The sequence below is a fragment of the Physella acuta genome, unplaced genomic scaffold (genome assembly GCF_028476545.2).
Source record: "Physella acuta isolate Inbredline_101_S28 unplaced genomic scaffold, ASM2847654v3 ptg001063l, whole genome shotgun sequence".
In the NCBI taxonomy this organism is placed as follows: Eukaryota; Metazoa; Mollusca; class Gastropoda; family Physidae; genus Physella; species Physella acuta.
In genome coordinates this window covers 694071-713558 of record NW_026732580.1, presented here as the reverse complement: position 1 = coordinate 713558, position 19488 = coordinate 694071, and the positions used below count along the sequence as shown (strand labels likewise).

Below are 19488 nucleotides of genomic sequence, written 5' to 3'. Positions count from 1 at the left end.
CACCAAGCCGGCTCTGCTGGTGGCCCCGGCCCGGTCTGCTGGTGGCCCCAGCCCGGTGGTGGCCCAAGCCCCAATCACAAACCCTATAACGCCGCTCCTAAACCGGCTCATCTCATTTCATCTCGATTTCCTTACGACGACATGTCCCCTGCCCCCCCCCCCCCCTTATCTGACGGTCACTCATCCGTCCTCAGCACATGGGAACAAAGTTGATTTCCTGTGTCCTGGAGGAGTATCAGAGGTAATGAGGTTAGGTGATCATGCAACGCTGCGGTCTGGCCGCGCTCTACGGCGGGATGGAATCTATAGCCTGATATGTCCAACTGCCTCATCTATTTACAAAGGATGATAATGATATTTTCTTGGCTTAAAAAATATATCCAATCTCAATAGATAATTAAATCTTTTGTAGATATTGTCTCAAAGTAAATTGATACGGGGAAATACAGCTATATGTTGGAGCGGTCTAGCTAATGGAAGAAATACAGCTGTATGTTGGAGCGGTCTAGCTAATGGAAGAAATACGGATGTATATTGAAGCGGTCTAGCTAATGGAAGAAATACGGCTGTATGTTGGAGCGGTCTAGCTAATGGAAGAAATACAGCTGTATGTTTGAGCGGTCTAGCTAATGGAAGAAATACAGCTGTATGTTGGAGCGGTCTAGCTAATGGAAGAAATACGGATGTATATTGAAGCGGTCTAGCTAATGGAAGAAATACGGCTGTATGTTGGAGCGGTCTAGCTAATGGAAGAAATATGGTTGTATGTTGGAGCGGTCTAGCTAATGGAAGAAACACGGCTGTATGTTTGAGCTGTCTAGCTAATGGAAGAAATACGGCTGTATGTTGGAGCGGTCTAGCTAATGGAAGAAATACGGCTGTATGTTTGAGCGGTCTAGCTAATGGAAGAAATACGGCTGTATGTTGGAGCGGTCTAGCTAATGGAAGAAATACGGCTGTATGTTGGAGCGGTCTAGCTAATGGAAGAAATACGGCTGTATGTTGGAGCGGTCTAGCTAATGTAAGAAATATGGTTGTATGTTGGAGCGGTCTAGCTAATGGAAGAAATACGGCTGTATGTTGGAACGGTCTAGCTAATGTAAGAAATATGGTTGTATGTTGGAGCGGTCTAGCTAATGGAAGAAATATGGTTGTATGTTGGAGCGGTCTAGCTAATGGAAGAAATACGGCTGTATGTTGGAGCGGTCTAGCTAATGGAAGAAATACGGCTGTATGTTGGAACGGTCTAGCTAATGTAAGAAATATGGTTGTATGTTGGAGCGGTCTAGCTAATGGAAGAAATACGGCTGTATGTTGGAGCGGTCTAGCTAATGGAAGAAATACGGCTGTATGTTGGAGCGTTCTAGCTAATGGAAGAAATACGGCTGTATGTTGGAGCGGTCTAGCTAATGTAAGAAATATGGTTGTATGTTGGAGCGGTCTAGCTAATGGAAGATTGAACGAGTGGGGGTGGTCGGGTGGTGGACAGTTGGGGTAATGACTTCCTTGGTGGACCTCTACATGACATGAATCAGTCGGTCGCTGATCTGTATCTGGGGCTAGTTTGACTCAAATGGGTTTCTACATAATGTAGCGCTCAATGTTTATATACACAATCTAGAGCTGGCATCATATTCTCCCGTCGTCAGAGATCTTAATGCGACATCACCAGTGTATAGTGTAAATATTCGTATGGACCAGGCCCAACTTATTTATTATGTAAAACGACCTCACCCTTGTTTTTTATCTCTACAATTAAAACTATCTATTTCCAACATTAACAAACTTCTCTAGTAAGTTGAACTAACCTAGTCAATAACGCGCCCCATGTAAGTTACCCTTATCGTAATTCCCAACAAGATTAATACAATAAACAGTTTTACTCTATAACATAAACTAAACATACTTTGTTTACTTAATTCAAAGTGACGGGTTTAAATCGCTATCTCTTGGAGGACTCCGTATCTTTCAAAATGTCGATGTATTTCGTTTGAATTATTTCCTTCTGTTTAATATCTTGAAAGCGCTACAATTTCATTAAAGCAATTCTCTTGGCGATTGTAACATTCCTTTCTGTTAAAGTATCTAACATCAAACAGTTGCAAAAAAATATCTTCTTGATTTAAAAAAAAATATAATTAAGAGATTCGCGAGGTCTTATGTTAAACAATGCATTAATTGATTGTGCCAATGATCTTGTTTTCAAAGAAAGATATTTAAATTAGCCAATTTTTTTTATATTCAAGCGGACCATGCATATTAATTAGTTTTAAAATGACATTAGATTCCAAAGTTTGATGTATCAAAAAGGTGGTTATCTCAAAGTTTGACGTATGAAAACGGTGGTTATCTCAAAGTTTGACGTATCAAAACGGTAGTTATCTCAAAGTTTGACGTATCAAAAAGGTGGTTATCTTAAAGTTTGACTATCAAAACGGTGGTTATCTCAAAGTTTGACGTATCAAAAAGGTGGTTATCTTAAAGTTTGACTATCAAAACGGTGGTTATCTCAAAGTTTGACGTATCAAAAAGGTGGTTATCTCAAAGTTTGACGCATCAAAAAGGTGGTTATCTCAAATTTTGACGTATCAAAACGGTGGTTATCTCAAAGTTTGACGTATCAAAAAGGTGGTTATCTTAAAGTTTGACTATCAAAACGGTGGTTATCTCAAAGTTTGACGTATCAAAAAGGTGGTTATCTCAAAGTTTGACGCATCAAAAAGGTGGTTATCTCAAATTTTGACGTATCAAAACGGTGGTTATCTCAAAGTTTGACGTATCAAAACGGTGGTTATCTCAATAGAAAAGCAATAAAAATGTGCAGCTTTATCTTTGTATCCCACGATGAAGCAAAACCATGTCTGAACTTTTTAGCGACATACCGCACCGTACACAATACTGTTGGTTAAAATAATTAAAAAAAAAATCTTGCACCAACATTTTTCTTAAAAGTTAAAAGTTACGTAAGTTTGACTTGATGATAAATTGGTGGTCAGAAAATCAAGGTATTTCTGATTGACAAATAGGTAGTCATATAATCAAGGTATTTCTGATCGACAAAGTGGTAGTCATATAATTAAGGCACTTCTGACAGACCCGTGTTGCTAAACACATTGTGGTATCGCATGCCCCACGCCCGCCCCACGCCCCTGTTCACCAAGAACCCCAAGTTTATGTGCAACAAAATCCTGCATCACGCCTTGCAACATATCGCGTCCGTCCCTTTCATCACCTTCCCTGTCACAATAGGATCAACCACTAAGGCTACTTGCACATCCCAGCAGGGCCGAGCCTTGTAAAAATCAATTCTCCTATTTAGGCAGCGCAGAAAAGAAACTATTTCGGTCATGATATTAATAGACAAGTTATTTCATTTGGCGCCGTGTACGTTTTTGGGGAGAAGAAAGCCCTTAATTAAATATAGGCCGCGTTTAAAATAGACGGGCCGTGCCGCCAGTATTTCGTGTATTGGTTTGTCACGCCTGGCGGGCTAGGGTTTTTTCCCTTCTTTCTTCTCCACGTTACGTGTCTTCCTGTTGCAGGCCCCAGTGCACTCTGGGTAGGTGGACGCGAGTGTACTCTTACACTACAATGGTCGGGCTATCAGCGGATGGAATAACAGGACTATTTTCTTGATCAAACTAACATGTGAGTGTCAGGGCGTTTGACGGTTGACCTACATTTCATACTTTGGTTTGATTAATGTGATGTTGTCATTTTTTGGGGGGTTGTTGTTGGTGGGCCGAGTGATCGTGTGGTGGATTGAAATTGTAACATGACGTCTGCTGTGTTGTGTTGAGGTGAGTTGGTCTTTTTTCTTTTGGTGGCTTGAGCTTTAAGGCTTTTTTCAAAGTTGTTTTTTGGTGGATTTCAAGTGTATATAGGTAAATTAAGCTTAATCCCTTATCCCAAGGCGGTTTAAGCGTTATACCTTTTCCCCTGTGTATTTGAGTGCGTTATAATCAATGTCTTGTTCCGTGAATACAGGTCTAGTTGCATAAGCGTATGATTTGAGTCTAATGTGTTTTAGTGAGTAAGTTGGTTTTATGCGTTTTTTTAATGTGTATCGAGGTGATTTGAGCCACACTTATTTCACTTTTGAAACTTAAAAAAAACAAAACAACCAGCGACAGTAAATGAACATGAATTTAATGAACATGATTAGACTGTACATAATGGAGCCGGTGCTGTCATCAATCTGAACAGCAAAAAGCTGCTACGCCCTGCCTGTGTAGCAGTAGCTACCCTGTGTTGTGATGTGCTTCTAAGCCCTGCCTGTGTAGCAGTGGCTACCCTCTGCTGTGATGTGCTACTAAACCCTGCCTGTGTAGCAGTGGCTACCCTGTGCTGTGATGTGCTACTAAGCCCTGCCTGTGTGGCCGTGGCTACCCTGTGCTGTGATGTGCTACTAAACCCTGCCTGTGTAGCAGTGGCTACCCTGTGCTGTGATGTGCTACTAAACCCTGCCTGTGTGGCCGTGGCTACCCTGTGCTGTGATGTGCTACTAAACCCTGCCTGTGTGGCCGTGGCTACCCTGTGCTGTGATGTGCTACTAAACCCTGCCTGTGTGGCCGTGGCTACCCTGTGCTGTGATGTGCTACTAAGCCCTGCCTGTGTAGCAGTGGCTACCCTGTGCTGTGATGTGCTACTAAGCCCTGCCTGTGTAGCAGTGGCTACCCTGTGCTGTGATGTGCTACTAAGCCCTGCCTGTGTAGCAGTGGCTACCCTGCTGCTACTGCTGCTTGTCCTGGCTACAGCCTTCCTTGTGGTGCTTGTTCTGTGGAGGAGGCGTGGTCGGGCTGGCAGCACACATGGCAACAAACACGGCAACAAACACGACAACAAACACATCTGGAAGAAACAAGCCTGGAAGAGGTGGATAAAAAACCCGAGGTATTGACCTGTCCCCCCCCCCCTCCCGGCTAAATGTGTCGTCGTCGTAGCCACCCCCCCCCCCTTGTTCCGTTGCTCCATACCCACCCACTTTGTGTCGTCATTAGCTACCTCAACTTTCACCTGTGATAACTAATAGAGTAATTAAACTCACGATTAGAGTAAGCTCATTAAATTGGTTTTAACTTTTAAATGCACATTTTGTTCGTTATCTCATGTACATCGTCACATTGTAACCAACACAATTCAACTTTTGCTTATCCCAGATACATATTGTAACCACCACAATTAGTCGGGTTATTAAAAAAATATCAGCCTAGCTGTTTTAGCGAACAGTTGGTTTTTGCACTTTGTGAAATATTAAATTAATTAAAATGATTACTCCGTGCAATTGCGCATTAAGAATCGATTCAAGTTTTTTTTCTGTCATATTTTTATGAACATCGCTCGTTCTGATTATGTGCGCGTGAGTGTTTGCATAGAGGATGTATTAAGACATGCATTGCATTTTAATAAAGAAAACTTGCTTGCATAGAGGATGTATTAAGACATGCATTACATTTTAATAAAGAAAACTTCCTGCCATAAAAGATGTATTAAGACATGCATTACATTTTAATAAAGAAAACTTCCTGCCATAAAGGATGTATTAATGCATGCATTACATTCTAATAAAGAAAACTTCCTGCCATAAAGGATGTATTAAGACATGCATTACATTGTAATAAAGAAAACTTCCTGCCATAAAGGATGTATTAAGACATGCATTACATTGTAATAAAGAAAACTTCCTGCCATAAAGGATGTATTAGGGCATGCATTACATTCTAATAAAAAAAACTTCCTGCATAAAGGATGTATTAAGACATGCATTACATTTTAATAAAGAAAACTTCCTGCCTTAAATTCATCAATGTTTCTTCTTTACGGCTAGTGCTGTTGCCCTTTAAGCATTGATATAACTAGCACCTTAATGGTGCAGCTAGTTAGCAGGGGTGAAATGAACATGGATATTTGATATGAACAAGGATTCTTGACATGCACATGGATCCTTGATATGCACATGGATACTTGATATGAACTTGGATACTTGATATTTACATCAACTTTAAACTATTTATGTACAATTTTCACGCCTATGGAGACTTGACACGACCATGAAACCTAGAGTACGTACACCAACTGTAATGCTGAGTATTGGGTACTTTGATCATCATCGAGTACTTGCACGGCTATGGAGACTTGACACGACCATGAAACCTAGAGTACGTACACGAACTGTAATGCTGAGTATTGCGTACTTTGATCATCATCGAGTACTTGCACGGCTATGGAGACTTGACATGACCATGAAACCTAGAGTACGTACACCAACTGTAATGCTGAGTATTGCGTACTTTGATCATCATCGAGTACTTGATGTGGATGTGGGCATGCCAGTCACAAGCTTAAGAAAGTTGTTCCATCCATTAGGTAACTTCCCCTCGCGAGTATTTGTCTGGAGCCACGTTACCCCTTGAGAATTCGACCAATTACATTACCAGAGATTTATTTTTTTAAATCCACGAGTCCTTCCCCTTCTTCCCCAATCATGGAGGCAATTTGACGTCAGCGACCGTCCCACCGCCCCCACCTTAAATTGATCAGGTGCCAGCTGATTGAACAACTCCCCCCCCCCCCCCCCTCAGTGTTACATACCCTCGTGTCGAGGTCCTGCTGATTGCCACACGGCTCACTCGTCGATACGTGGACACATGCATGCAGTCACGGGAGATCAATCTGAGGTCATGTGATTAGACTTCTAATTTTAGAGGAGTTTGTTAGGTCACACGAGTGGCAATCGATGACGTCATGCTCCTTTTCAAACCGAACGCAGGCAGCTACGGTTGGTTGAGAAGTCGAGGCTGGGCTAATATGGGAAGTTATTTATCGTTATTTATTGTGAAGGTTTAAAATAGTCTCTAAGGCTGGGACAGTATGGGAAGTTATGTATTCTGTTATTCCTAAACAGTGAGACTTATGAAAATATTTGTAAGTAGGCCTACAGTTTTTATTTGGATGTTATTATGTATTTTAAATATTTTTTTTGCAATTATTTGTTAAGTGTCACAAGTTAAGAAATGTGTTGATTTTATATAGGTAATAATAAACTTTATCGTAGTAGATAACGTTTAACATCGCGTTTACACTCTCGACAAGTATACCATACATGTCTAGGAAAAAAACAACTCGCAACAAGTTAATGTTATAGTTATAGGGAAACATTTTCACCATGGAAAATGTATAGGTCTACTTACTGTGAGTTTTGTTTACAACTTGTAAGCCTATAGTATACATGTCACAACTGTAAACGGGGTGTAAGTAATACATTTTCTGTTTATAAATTGTATCTAGTATAAATACACATTGTATTTGTATATTGTAGTTCAAGTAAATCATTGAATATTTTGGTGTATCTGTATCTGAACATTTATACAAGGATAGATCAATACTCTGCGTTGTGTTTAAACAAAATTGTTTTAAGTGTTGTGTTAAATCTGGATTGAGGATGTTTTCACTAAAGCTTATACTGGGACACACTTGTTGATATCTGTATTGACAACATTCTGGTAGAAATTAAATATCACAACACGTTTGTGTCAGTTCATTCTTATAAACAGGATACACGGGCTTATATACAGTGCCTATATTTTATATATATATATATATATATATATATATATATATATATATATATATATATATATATATATAATATATGTTTTCGAACTCTCCCACTCTGTGATCAGTTACTAAATTCCTAGTTACTTAATGTCCTCCTCCCCCCCCCCCCCCCCGCTACAACCACAGTCTAGGTCTACCACCCTTTACTACAACCACTGTCTAGGTCTACAACCCTTTACTACAACCACTGTCTAGGTCTACCACCCCCTACTACAACCACCGTCTAGGTCTACCACCCCCTACTATAACCACTGTATAACCCTCCCCCTCCCTTAGTACTGTACGGTGCCACCCCCTGGCTTACAGTACACCCGCCCCACTCGCTCAGTTAACCATCTGGGTCGGCGTACATGCCCTCAGCCTTTAACATTTCCCTATTGATTTTTCATTAACCTGTCTCGATAGTCAGAGAATGTCACCATGTGGATGGAACAAACCTTTCGCAACTGTTCTTCCAATTTCTCGCACTTCATTAGCTTTGAAATTCAGAAGATATTTCAATTTTTAAGTTTCGGGTAGCTAGAGACTGATCAAATCCACGCCGCAGTTTGTGCACATGAAGAGGGGCGGATGACGAGAAACTAATGTAATGGGTTTCATTGGGTTCAACGCAGGTCAGGTTCATAAATATAAGACTACGACAGTGGTAAAGAATTAATGTTCAGATTGCAGGACGATTTTCAGCAAGTTGTTGTGGATACTTGTAAATGTGGGATTTATTTTCTAACCTTTGTGTGTGTGAGATGCCTGGCACATATCTTACGCTGGCTGTATGTTTGTATGTTCCCAGGTACAATATTCACGGCATGGTCACAACGGAACAAGACGTAGTGGAGATGGACAATGCTATTCTTCGTAGCTATGGTAATGGCACAACGTCGCTGACGTCATTTCTAGATGCTCCTAGTTTAGACCGGACTGTTGGTAAGTACTCCCCCCCCCCCCCCCACAATTGCTAGACACCTCGTTGTTATTTTGTGATATTTTGCTAGACATCCCTGTTATTAATGTCTCCCCCTCCCCTCCCAAAAAAAAAATAAAAAAATATAAACAACAAGAACAAAATAAATAGAATTAAATTAAAAAAAAAACAACTAAAAAAACAACAAACCCAAACTAAACTAGCTCATTGCTTTAGTAGTGCTGCATTTTAAAAGTAATCTTCCTAAATGCAAGTCCTTTATTGATATGAATAAAACGTTCTTATCTGTTAATCTATTTTAATGAAACCATTCTCGATCAATTGGTGGTGCATTAGTTGTGTTGTGGTGCATTAGTTTCCAGTGTTCTGCCGTAGCTGGCGTGACCTTTGGTATTTCCATGAGGTTTTTAAGCAGGCTTTTTGTGGCGCCACGTTTAGAATATAGACACTGCCATGGCGCGTCCATTGTTTCATTAGCCCGTGTGATGGACAAGCCAATATGATTACCAGGCTAATTAGTGCTGTTTGCTCACGTTAAAACACAGCGGTAAATGTCCGTCTCACATCGCCAGCGTGTGTGTCTAAAGTGTGGGAGTTGTTCGACCAACGTGTGTGTCTAAAGTGTGGGAGTTGTTCGACCAACGTGTGTGTCTAAGGTGTGGGAGTTGTTAGACCAACGTGTGTGTCTAAAGTGTGGGAGTTGTTCGACCAACGTGTGTGTCTAAAGTGTGGGAGTTGTTCGACCAACGTGTGTGTCTAAAGTGTGGGAGTTGCTCGACCAACGTGTGTGTCTAAAGTGTGGGAGTTGTTAGACCAACGTGTGTGTCTAAAGTGTGGGAGTTGTTCGACCAACGTGTGTGTCTAAAGTGTGGGAGTTGCTCGACCAACGTGTGTGTCTAAGGTGTGGGAGTTGTTCGACCAACGTGTGTGTCTAAAGTGTGGGAGTTGATCGACCAACGTGTGTGTCTAAAGTGTGGGAGTTGTTCGACCAACGTGTGTGTCTAAAGTGTGGGAGTTGTTCGACCAACGTGTGTGTCTAAGGTGTGGGAGTTGTTCGACCAACGTGTGTGTCTAAAGTGTGGGAGTTGCTCGACCAACGTGTGTGTCTAAGGTGTGGGAGTTGTTAGACCAACGTGTGTGTCTAAATTGTGGGAGTTGTTCGACCAACGTGTGTGTCTAAAGTGTGGGAGTTGCTCGACCAACGTGTGTGTCTAAGGTGTGGGAGTTGTTAGACCAACGTGTGTGTCTAAAGTGTGGGAGTTGTTAGACCAACGTGCGTGTCTAAAGTGTGGGAGTTGTTCGACCAACGTGTGTGTCTAAAGTGTGGGAGTTGTTAGACCAACGTGTGTGTCTAAAGTGTGGGAGTTGTTCGACCAACGTGTGTGTCTAAAGTGTGGGAGTTGTTCGACCAACGTGTGTGTCTAAAGTGTGGGATTTGTTAGACCAACGTGTGTGTCTAAAGTGTGGGAGTTGTTCGACCAACGTGTGTGTCTAAGGTGTGGGAGTTGTTAGACCAACGTGTGTGTCTAAAGTGTGGGAGTTGTTCGACCAACGTGTGTGTCTAAAGTGTGGGAGTTGTTCGACCAACGTGTGTGTCTAAAGTGTGGGAGTTGCTCGACCAACGTGTGTGTCTAAGGTGTGGGAGTTGTTCGACCAACGTGTGTGTCTAAAGTGTGGGAGTTGTTAGACCAACGTGTGTGTCTAAAGTGTGGGAGTTGTTAGACCAACGTGTGTGTCTAAAGTGTGGGAGTTGTTAGACCAACGTGTGTGTCTAAAGTGTGGGAGTTGCTCGACCAACGTGTGTGTCTAAGGTGTGGGAGTTGTTAGACCAACGTGTGTGTCTAAAGTGTGGGAGTTGTTAGACCAACGTGTGTGTCTAAAGTGTGGGAGTTGTTAGACCAACGTGTGTGTCTAAAGTGTGGGAGTTGTTCGACCAACGTGTGTGTCTAAGGTGTGGGAGTTGTTAGACCAACGTGTGTGTCTAAAGTGTGGGAGTTGTTCGACCAACGTGTGTGTCTAAAGTGTGGGAGTTGTTCGACCAACGTGTGTGTCTAAAGTGTGGGAGTTGCTCGACCAACGTGTGTGTCTAAAGTGTGGGGGTTGTTCGACCAACGTGTGTGTCTAAAGTGTGGGAGTTGATCGACCAACGTGTGTGTCTAAAGTGTGGGAGTTGCTCGACCAACGTGTGTGTCTAAAGTGTGGGAGTTGTTCGACCAACGTGTGTGTCTAAAGTGTGGGAGTTGTTCGACCAACGTGTGTGTCTAAAGTGTGGGAGTTGCTCGACCAACGTGTGTGTCTAAAGTGTGGGGGTTGTTCGACCAGCGTGTGTGTCTAAAGTGTGAGAGTTGTTCGACCAACGTGTGTGTCTAAAGTGTGGGGGTTGTTCGACCAACGTGTGTGTCTAAAGTGTGGGAGTTGCTCGACCAACGTGTGTGTCTAAGGTGTGGGAGTTGTTCGACCAACGTGTGTGTCTAAAGTGTGGGAGTTGCTCGACCAACGTGTGTGTCTAAGGTGTGGGAGTTGTTCGACCAACGTGTGTGTCTAAAGTGTGGGAGTTGTTCGACCAACGTGTGTGTCTAAGGTGTGTGAGTTGTTCGACCAACGTGTGTGTCTAAAGTGTGGGAGTTGTTCGACCAACGTGTGTGTCTAAGGTGTGGGAGTTGTTAGACCAACGTGTGTGTCTAAAGTGTGGGAGTTGTTCGACCAACGTGTGTGTCTAAGGTGTGGGAGTTGTTCGACCAACGTGTGTGTCTAAAGTGTGGGAGTTGTTCGACCAACGTGTGTGTCTAAGGTGTGGGAGTTGTTCGACCAACGTGTGTGTCTAAAGTGTGGGAGTTGTTCGACCAACGTGTGTGTCTAAAGTGTGGGAGTTGTTCGACCAACGTGTGTGTCTAAAGTGTGGGAGTTGTTCGACCAGTGCCCGTTTGTTTTCAACAGCTTACGAGTTTTAGATTTGCTGATGATTTTTAGAAGCAGTACAGTTTGTATGATAGGGGGCAGTATAGTTTGTATGGTAGGGAGCAGTATAGTTTGTATGGTAGGGAGCCGTACAGTTTGTATGGCAGAGAGCCGTACAGTTTGTATGGCAGAGAACCGTACAGTTTGTATGGCAGAGAGCAGTACAGTTAGTATGGTAGAGAGCCGTACAGTTTGTATGGCAGAGAGCAGTACAGTTAGTATGGTAGAGAGCCGTACAGTTTGTATGGCATGGAGCCGTGTACAGCTTGTATATCAGGGAGCCGTGCAGTTTGTATGGCATGGAGCAGTACAGTTTGTATGGCAGGGAGCCGTGTACAGCTTGTATGGCAGGGAGCCGTGTACAGCTTGTATGGTAGGGAGCCGTGTACCGCTTGTATATCAGGGAGCCGTACAGTTTGTATGGCAGGGAGCCGTGTACACTACAGCTTGTATATTATTGAGCAGTCCAGTGGGACCCGAACGGCCCAGTAAATTATAGTGATCTACATAGGACAATTGTCCCGCCGAGTTGGGCTAAACGAGAGAGTAACGCTAAGGGAATGTCCCGCATGTACGCTAAATGTAGGCTTAAACCCCAGCTAATTACTCATCATTTGGACTTCCGATCAATGTGAAGTGCTGGCTAGTGCAGGGAACACGTTCTGTGGGTGACAAGGTAGAGAGGTTAAATCCAAATAAATGACACTCAGGGCGCTCATTTATCTTCATGCAGCGGACTGCCAGTCAGCGCCGACTCGGTACCTAAGTCACAGTTTAAGGCTGGTGCATCCACGTACACTGAATTAGCGTGTACGGAATGTAAAAGTCATCTTTAGTGTATTAGCGTGTACGGAGTGTAAAAGTCATCTTTACTGTTTTAGCGTGTACGGAATGTAAAAGTCACCTTTAGTGTATTAGCGTGTACGGAATGTAAAAGTCATCTTTACTGTTTTAGCGTGTACGGAATGTAAAAGTCATCTTCACTCCATCAGTGTGTATGAAGTGTAAAGGCTATCGTTACTACAACAGTGTGTGAAGCGCTAGAGTTATGTAGGCTATATTGCGTCATTCTGCACACATTAAAAATATATGGAGACCATTAATGCTATAGAAATGCACAAATGAAAAGGTAGCATTATTTCTACCATAAGCTCGAGCTAGCAGTCACGTAACCAGTGTTTAGAAAGTTGTTTGCAGGTGATAGTTTGACTTGGGTTACAACTGGTCTGATCAGTTTACTTGGTCAACCATCGCGTTTCGCCCGCGTTAAGTCAATATTTTGTGGCCGATGTGCTTCCAACTATTTCCCCGTGGTCGAGGGCGAGGGTCTCCAACTATTTCCCCGACCCCCGGAAGGTTGACACAGATTTCCTCTAGCAGAAGTTGAAGTTTGGACGGGGCTGACGGTCTGTCGTGTACCGCGGCGTTTGTTGACGCGGCCGCTGAAATGTAACATTCGTGTTATTTTCGTCTCAAGATGGGCCTTGATTAGGTCTCATCCAGCCTCTCAGGCTTGTGTTTGTTGATATTTCACTGCTTTCTGTTTAATCAAGATGAGTGATTCCGCCCCTCACCCGCAGCGATGATTGAACCCCTCCCCCCCCCCCCACATACCCTATTCCGTAATTCTTTGCTTCGGCAGAATCCAAGGACACTGTCTTGTGCCTAATGCACTTGGGTCCTACAAGGCACTGTCTTGTGCCTAATGCACTTGGGTCCTACAAGGCACTGTCTTGTGCCTAATGAACTTGGGTCCTACAAGGCTCTGTCTTGTGCCTAATGAACTTGGGTCCTACAAGGCACTGTCTTGTGCCTAATGCACTTGGGTCCTACAAGACACTGTCTTGTGCCTAATGAACTTGGGTCCTACAAGGCACTGTCTTGTGCCTAATGAACTTGGGTCCTACAAGACACTATCTTGTGCCTAATGAACTTGGGTCCTACAAGACACTGTCTTGTGCCTAATGAACTTGGGTCCTACAAGACACTGTCTTGTGCCTAATGAACTTGGGTCCTACAAGACACTGTGTTGTGCCTAATGAACTTGGGTCCTACAAGGCACTGACTTGTGCCTAATGCACTTGGGTCCTACAAGACACTGTCTTGTGCCTAATGAACTTGGGTCCTACAAGGCACTGTCTTGTGCCTAATGAACTTGGGTCCTACAAGACACTGTCTTGTGCCTAATGAACTTGGGTCCTACAAGACACTGTCTTGTGCCTAATAAACTTGGGTCCTACAAGACACTGTCTTGTGCCTAATGAACTTGGGTCCTACAAGGCACTGTCTTGTGCCTAATGCACTTGGGTCCTACAAGACACTGTCTTGTGCCTAATGAACTTGGGTCCTACAAGACACTGTCTTGTGCCTAATGAACTTGGGTCCTACAAGACACTGTCTTGTGCCTAATGAACTTGGGTCCTACAAGACACTGTCTTGTGCCTAATGCACTTGGGTCCTACAAGACACTATCTTGTGCCTAATGCACTTGGGTCCTGTGCCTGATCCAATCGGGTCCTGCCAGACACCTGCTCCCAGTTGGACATTGAAATGTGTTTTCTCTTCTAATCTTCCAAGTGTTTTGTTTGGGATCGGATCAAAGCGTTCCCTTTAATAATGAAAGGTATTGAACCCAGTAGTAGGATCGATTACAGATCTGAGAAAGTTGGCTTGCCTTGGAGTTTTCTTCATGGCTTGCTTGTAATGAAACTGGTGTGTTTTTCCTCAAGGATTCGTGTAACCTTGTTATTGAGCTTTCACCGTCTCCGCTGTGAGCTATGGCTGCTGAGTCTAACTATTAGAACGGTTATTGACCTCCTCACTGACCAGCAAACAGCACAACTACCATAAGGGGTGGGGGGGGGGGGGGGTTAACTTAGCTACTGACCTTGACCTACAGCTTGCCCTATTGAGATGGGATTATTACATGTCATTTGGTGCAGGCATGTGATGACAGATATGTGTACATGTCATTTGGTGCTGGCACGTGATGACAGATATGTGTACATGTCATTTGGTGCTGGCACGTGACGACAGATTATATGTGTACATGTCATTTGGTGCAGGCATGTAATGACAGATATGTGTACATGTCATTTGGTGCTGGCACGTGACGACAGGTTATATGTGTACATGTCATTTGGTGCTGGCACGTGATGACAGATTATATGTGTACATGTCATTTGGTGCAGACATGTAATGACAGATTATACTCGTACTTGTCATTTGGTGCAGGCATGTAATGACAGATATGTGTACATGTCATTTGGTGCAGGCATGTAATGACAGATATGTGTACATGTCATTTGGTGCAGGCATGTGATGACAGATTATATGTGTACATGTCATTTGGTGCAGGCATGTAATGACAGATATGTGTACATGTCATTTGGTGCAGGCATGTAATGACAGATATGTGTACATGTCATTTGGTGCAGGCATGTGATGACAGATTATATGTGTACATGTCATTTGGTACAAAGTAAAAAAAAACAGATTATACTTGTAGATGTCATTTGGTGCAGGCCTGTGATGACATATTATATTTGTACATGTCATTTGGTGCAGGCATGTGATGACAGATTATATGTGTACATGTCATTTGGTACAAAGATGAAAAAAAAAAGATTATACTTGTACACGTCATTTGGTGCAGACATGTAATGACAGATTATACTTTTACTTGTCATTTAGGGCAGATATGTAATGACATATTATATGTATACTTGTCATTTGGTGCAGGCATGTAATGACAGATTATACTTGTACATGCCAACTGGTGATAGCACTTGATGTCATATTATACTTGTACATGTCATGTGGTGCAGACATGTGATGTCATATTATACTTGTACATGTCATTTGGTGCAGGCATGTGAAGACTTAAAGAGAAACCTTTAATGCTATCATATACCTTAAGCATCTGTATGTAACCCTCTTGAGAACTTAAACTCAGTGCATCATTCTATATGCTATGGTGTATATTGATACTTTGTTGTTTTTAACTGTAATTAGAAACTTTTTTTTTCTAGATTTGTGTAAATAAGCAATTAGGATCAATTGAAGCAATTTAAAAAAACTTTAATACAATTACATAATTTAATAGACTTATGCAATCAAAATAAGCACAGAAGTGGGAAGGGGGGGGGGTAAATTAAACATTGAATGTATTAACTGCGAAATAAATGAGATCTATCTCTTGATTGTATTAATTAAGTGTGTCAGTTAGATCTGTACCGGCATTACTTTCAATAGAATCTGGCATCTTGACCAGCTGATCAAAGCACCCCCAGCTGACCCCAGGATGTTAGAGAAAGCTTCCACTGTTGGCTGTGTGCATTGTAAAACCCAATCAGCTTCCTGGTTGCTGTAATCACCAGGAGAAAGCCAGTTGCCCTCTCTATACTGTGTTTTTTTTATACACAGAAAATGAAATAAGCTTCCTTAAAGAAACCGAGGAAATGATTAAAGCTCAGCGCCTTATACAGCACAGGCAATACAACTCTGACTGGCCAAAGAGTATAAACCTACCTCAGCAAACAGGTGAGTTAACTATAAACCTACCTCAGTTAACAGGTGAGTTAACTATAAACCTACCTCAGCAAACAGGTGAGTTAACTATAAACCTACCTCAGCAAACAGGTGAGTTAACTATAAACCTACCTCAGCAAACAGGTGAGTTAACTATAAACCTACCTCAGTAAACAGGTCACTATAAACCTACCTCAGCAAACAGGTGAGTTAACTATAAACCTACCTCAGCAAACAGGTGAGTTAACTATAAACCTACCTCAGTAAACAGGTCACTATAAACCTACCTCAGCAAACAGGTGAGTTAACTATAAACCTACTTCAGCAAACAGGTGAGTTAACTATAAACCTACCTCAGCAAACAGGTGAGTTAACTATAAACCTACCTCAGCAAACAGGTGAGTATTACCTCAGCAAACACGAGATACCTGTCAACAAAAAAGTGAATTAGCCATAAACCTATGTCCGTCAGTTGAGATAACTATAAAGCTACTTTAGCAGGAAAGTGAAAGCTATAAACCTATCTTAGCAGAAAGTTGAGTAAAGTATAAACCTACCTTGGCACAAAAATCAATAAACCTGTTTCAGTGAACAGGTGTAGCATTACTGCTGTGTTGGAAAATCTGTTTTTACTTGTATAAATGATAATTATTCCAATATCTCTTGGCCTTTTTTTACTTTTATCATTGTACAATATAAAAAACTGATGTTTAATATATCTACTTAAGGGTGAGCATTTTTTAGCTTAAACAAATAAAAGGAACAGCTGTAGGAAATGTAGTAAAAACTTAATGCATGCTGAGGGTAGAGGATAGTCTGATATATTTCACTGTGGGTTCATGACTTGAGCACATACCTCACTGAGTGGGTTCATGACTTGAGCACATACCTCACTGAGTGGGTTCATGAGCACATACCTCAGTGAGTGGGTTCATGAGCACATACCTCACTGAGTGGGTTCATGACTTGAGCACATACCTCACTGAGTGGGTTCATGAGCACATACCTCAATGAGTGGGTTCATGACTTGAGCACATACCTCACTGAGTGGGTTCATGACTTGAGCACATACCTCACTGAGTGGGTTCATGAGCACATACCTCACTGAGTGGGTTCATGAGCACATACCTCACTGAGTGGGTTCATGGCTTGAGCACATACCTCACTGAGTGGGTTCATGACTTGAGCACATACCTCACTGAGTGGGTTCATGACTTGAGCACATACCTCACTGAGTGGGTTCATGAGCACATACCTCAGTGAGTGGGTTCATGACTTGAGCACATACCTCACTGAGTGGGTTCATGAGCACATACCTCAGTGAGTGGGTTCATGACTTGAGCACATACCTCACTGAGTGGGTTCTTGACTTGAGCACATACCTCACTGAGTGGGTCCATGACTTGAGCACATACCAGTGGGTTCATGAGCACATACCTCACTGAGTGGGTTCATGAGCACATACCTCACTGAGTGGGTTCATGAGCACATACCTCAGTGAGTGGGTTCATGAGCACATACCTCACTGAGTGGGTCCATGACTTGAGCACATATCTCACTGAGTGGGTTCATGGCTTGAGCCATACCTCACTGAGTGGGTCCATGACTTGAGCACATACCTCACTGAATGGGTTCATGACTTGAGCAATACCTCACTGAGTGGGTTCTTGACTTGAGCACATACCTCAGTGAGTGGGTTCATGACTTGAGCACATACCTCACTGAGTGGGTTCATGAGCACATACCTCAGTGAGTGGGTTCATGAGCACATACCTCACTGAGTGGGTCCATGACTTGAGCACATATCTCACTGAGTGGGTTCATGGCTTGAGCCATACCTCACTGAGTGGGTCCATGACTTGAGCACATACCTCACTGAATGGGTTCATGACTTGAGCAAATACCTCACTGAGTGGGTTCATGACTTGAGCACATACCTCAGTGAGTGGGTTCATGACTTGAGCACATACCTCACTGAGTGGGTTCATGAGCACATACCTCACTGAGTGGGTTCATGACTTGAGCACATACCTCACTGAGTGGGTTCATGACTTGAGCACATACCTCACTGAGTGGGTTCATGAGCACATACCTCACTGAGTGGGTTCATGACTTGAGCACATACCTCACTGAGTGGGTTCATGACTTGAGCATATACCTCACTGAGTGGGTTCATGATTTGAGCACATACCTCACTGAGTGGGTTCATGACTTGAGCACATACCTCACTGAGTGGGTTCATGACTTGAGCACATATCTCACTGAGTGGGTTCATGGCTTGAGCACATACCTCACTGAGTGGGTTCATGGCTTGAGCACATACCTCACTGAGTGGGTTCATGACTTGAGCATATACCTCACTGAGTGGGTTCATGACTTGAGCACATACCTCACTGAGTGGGTTCATGACTTGAGCACATACCTCACTGAGTGGGTTCATGAGCACATACCTCACTGAGTGGGTTCATGAGCACATACCTCACTGAGTGGGTTCATGACTTGAGCACATACCTCACTGAGTGGGTTCATGACTTGAGCACATACCTCACTGAGTGGGTTCATGACTTGAGCACATACCTCACTGAGTGGGTTCATGACTTGAGCACATACCTCACTGAGTGGGTTCATGACTTGAGCACATACCTCACTGAGTGGGTTCATGACTTGAGCACATACCTCACTGAGTGGGTTCATGACTTGAGCACATACCTCACTGAGTGGGTTCATGACTTGAGCACATACCTCACTGAGTGGGTTCATGACTTGAGCACATACCTCACTGAGTGGGTCCATGACTTGAGCACATACCTCACTGAGTGGGTTCATGACTTGAGCACATACCTCACTGAGTGGGTTCATGACTTGAGCACATACCTCATTGAGTGGGTTCATGACTTGAGCACATACCTCACTGAGTGGGTTCATGACTTGAGCACATACCTCACTGAGTGGGTTCATGACTGGAGCACATACCTCACTGAGTGGGTTCATGACTTGAGCACATACCTCACTGAGTGGGTTCATGACTTGAGCACATACCTCACTGAGTGGGTTCATGACTTGAGCACATACCTCACTGAGTGGGTTCATGACTTGAGCACATACCTCACTGAGTGGGTTCATGACTGGAGCACATACCTCACTGAGTGGGTTCATGGCTTGAGCACATACCTCACTGAGTGGGTTCATGACTTGAGCACATACCTCACTGAGTGGGTTCATGACTTGAGCACATACCTCATTGAGTGGGTTCATGACTTGAGCACATACCTCATTGAGTGGGTTCATGACTGGAGCACATACCTCACTGAGTGGGTTCATGACTTGAGCACATACCTAACTGAGTGGGTTCATGAGCACATACCTCACTGAGTGGGTTCATGAGCACATACCTCACTGAGTGGGTTCATGACTTGAGCACATACCTCACTGAGTGGGTTCATGACTTGAGCACATACCTC

The 19488-nt window shown here is 43.1% G+C and overlaps 1 protein-coding gene across 9 annotated transcripts in view; it reads left to right on the top strand.

Annotated features, from left to right (window-relative positions):
- LOC131955304 (rho guanine nucleotide exchange factor 28) overlaps positions 1-19488 on the top strand; it is a 111183-nt gene that overhangs the window by 28818 nt on the left and 62877 nt on the right. For 7 of the 9 annotated variants that reach the window (XM_059319379.1, XM_059319376.1, XM_059319378.1 and 4 more), the window contains 2 exons: positions 8408-8541; positions 15923-16039. In XM_059319379.1, coding sequence (XP_059175362.1) covers positions 8408-8541; positions 15923-16039 — 251 coding nt within the window. The other 2 variants (XM_059319382.1, XM_059319383.1) reach the window with 2 other exon arrangements.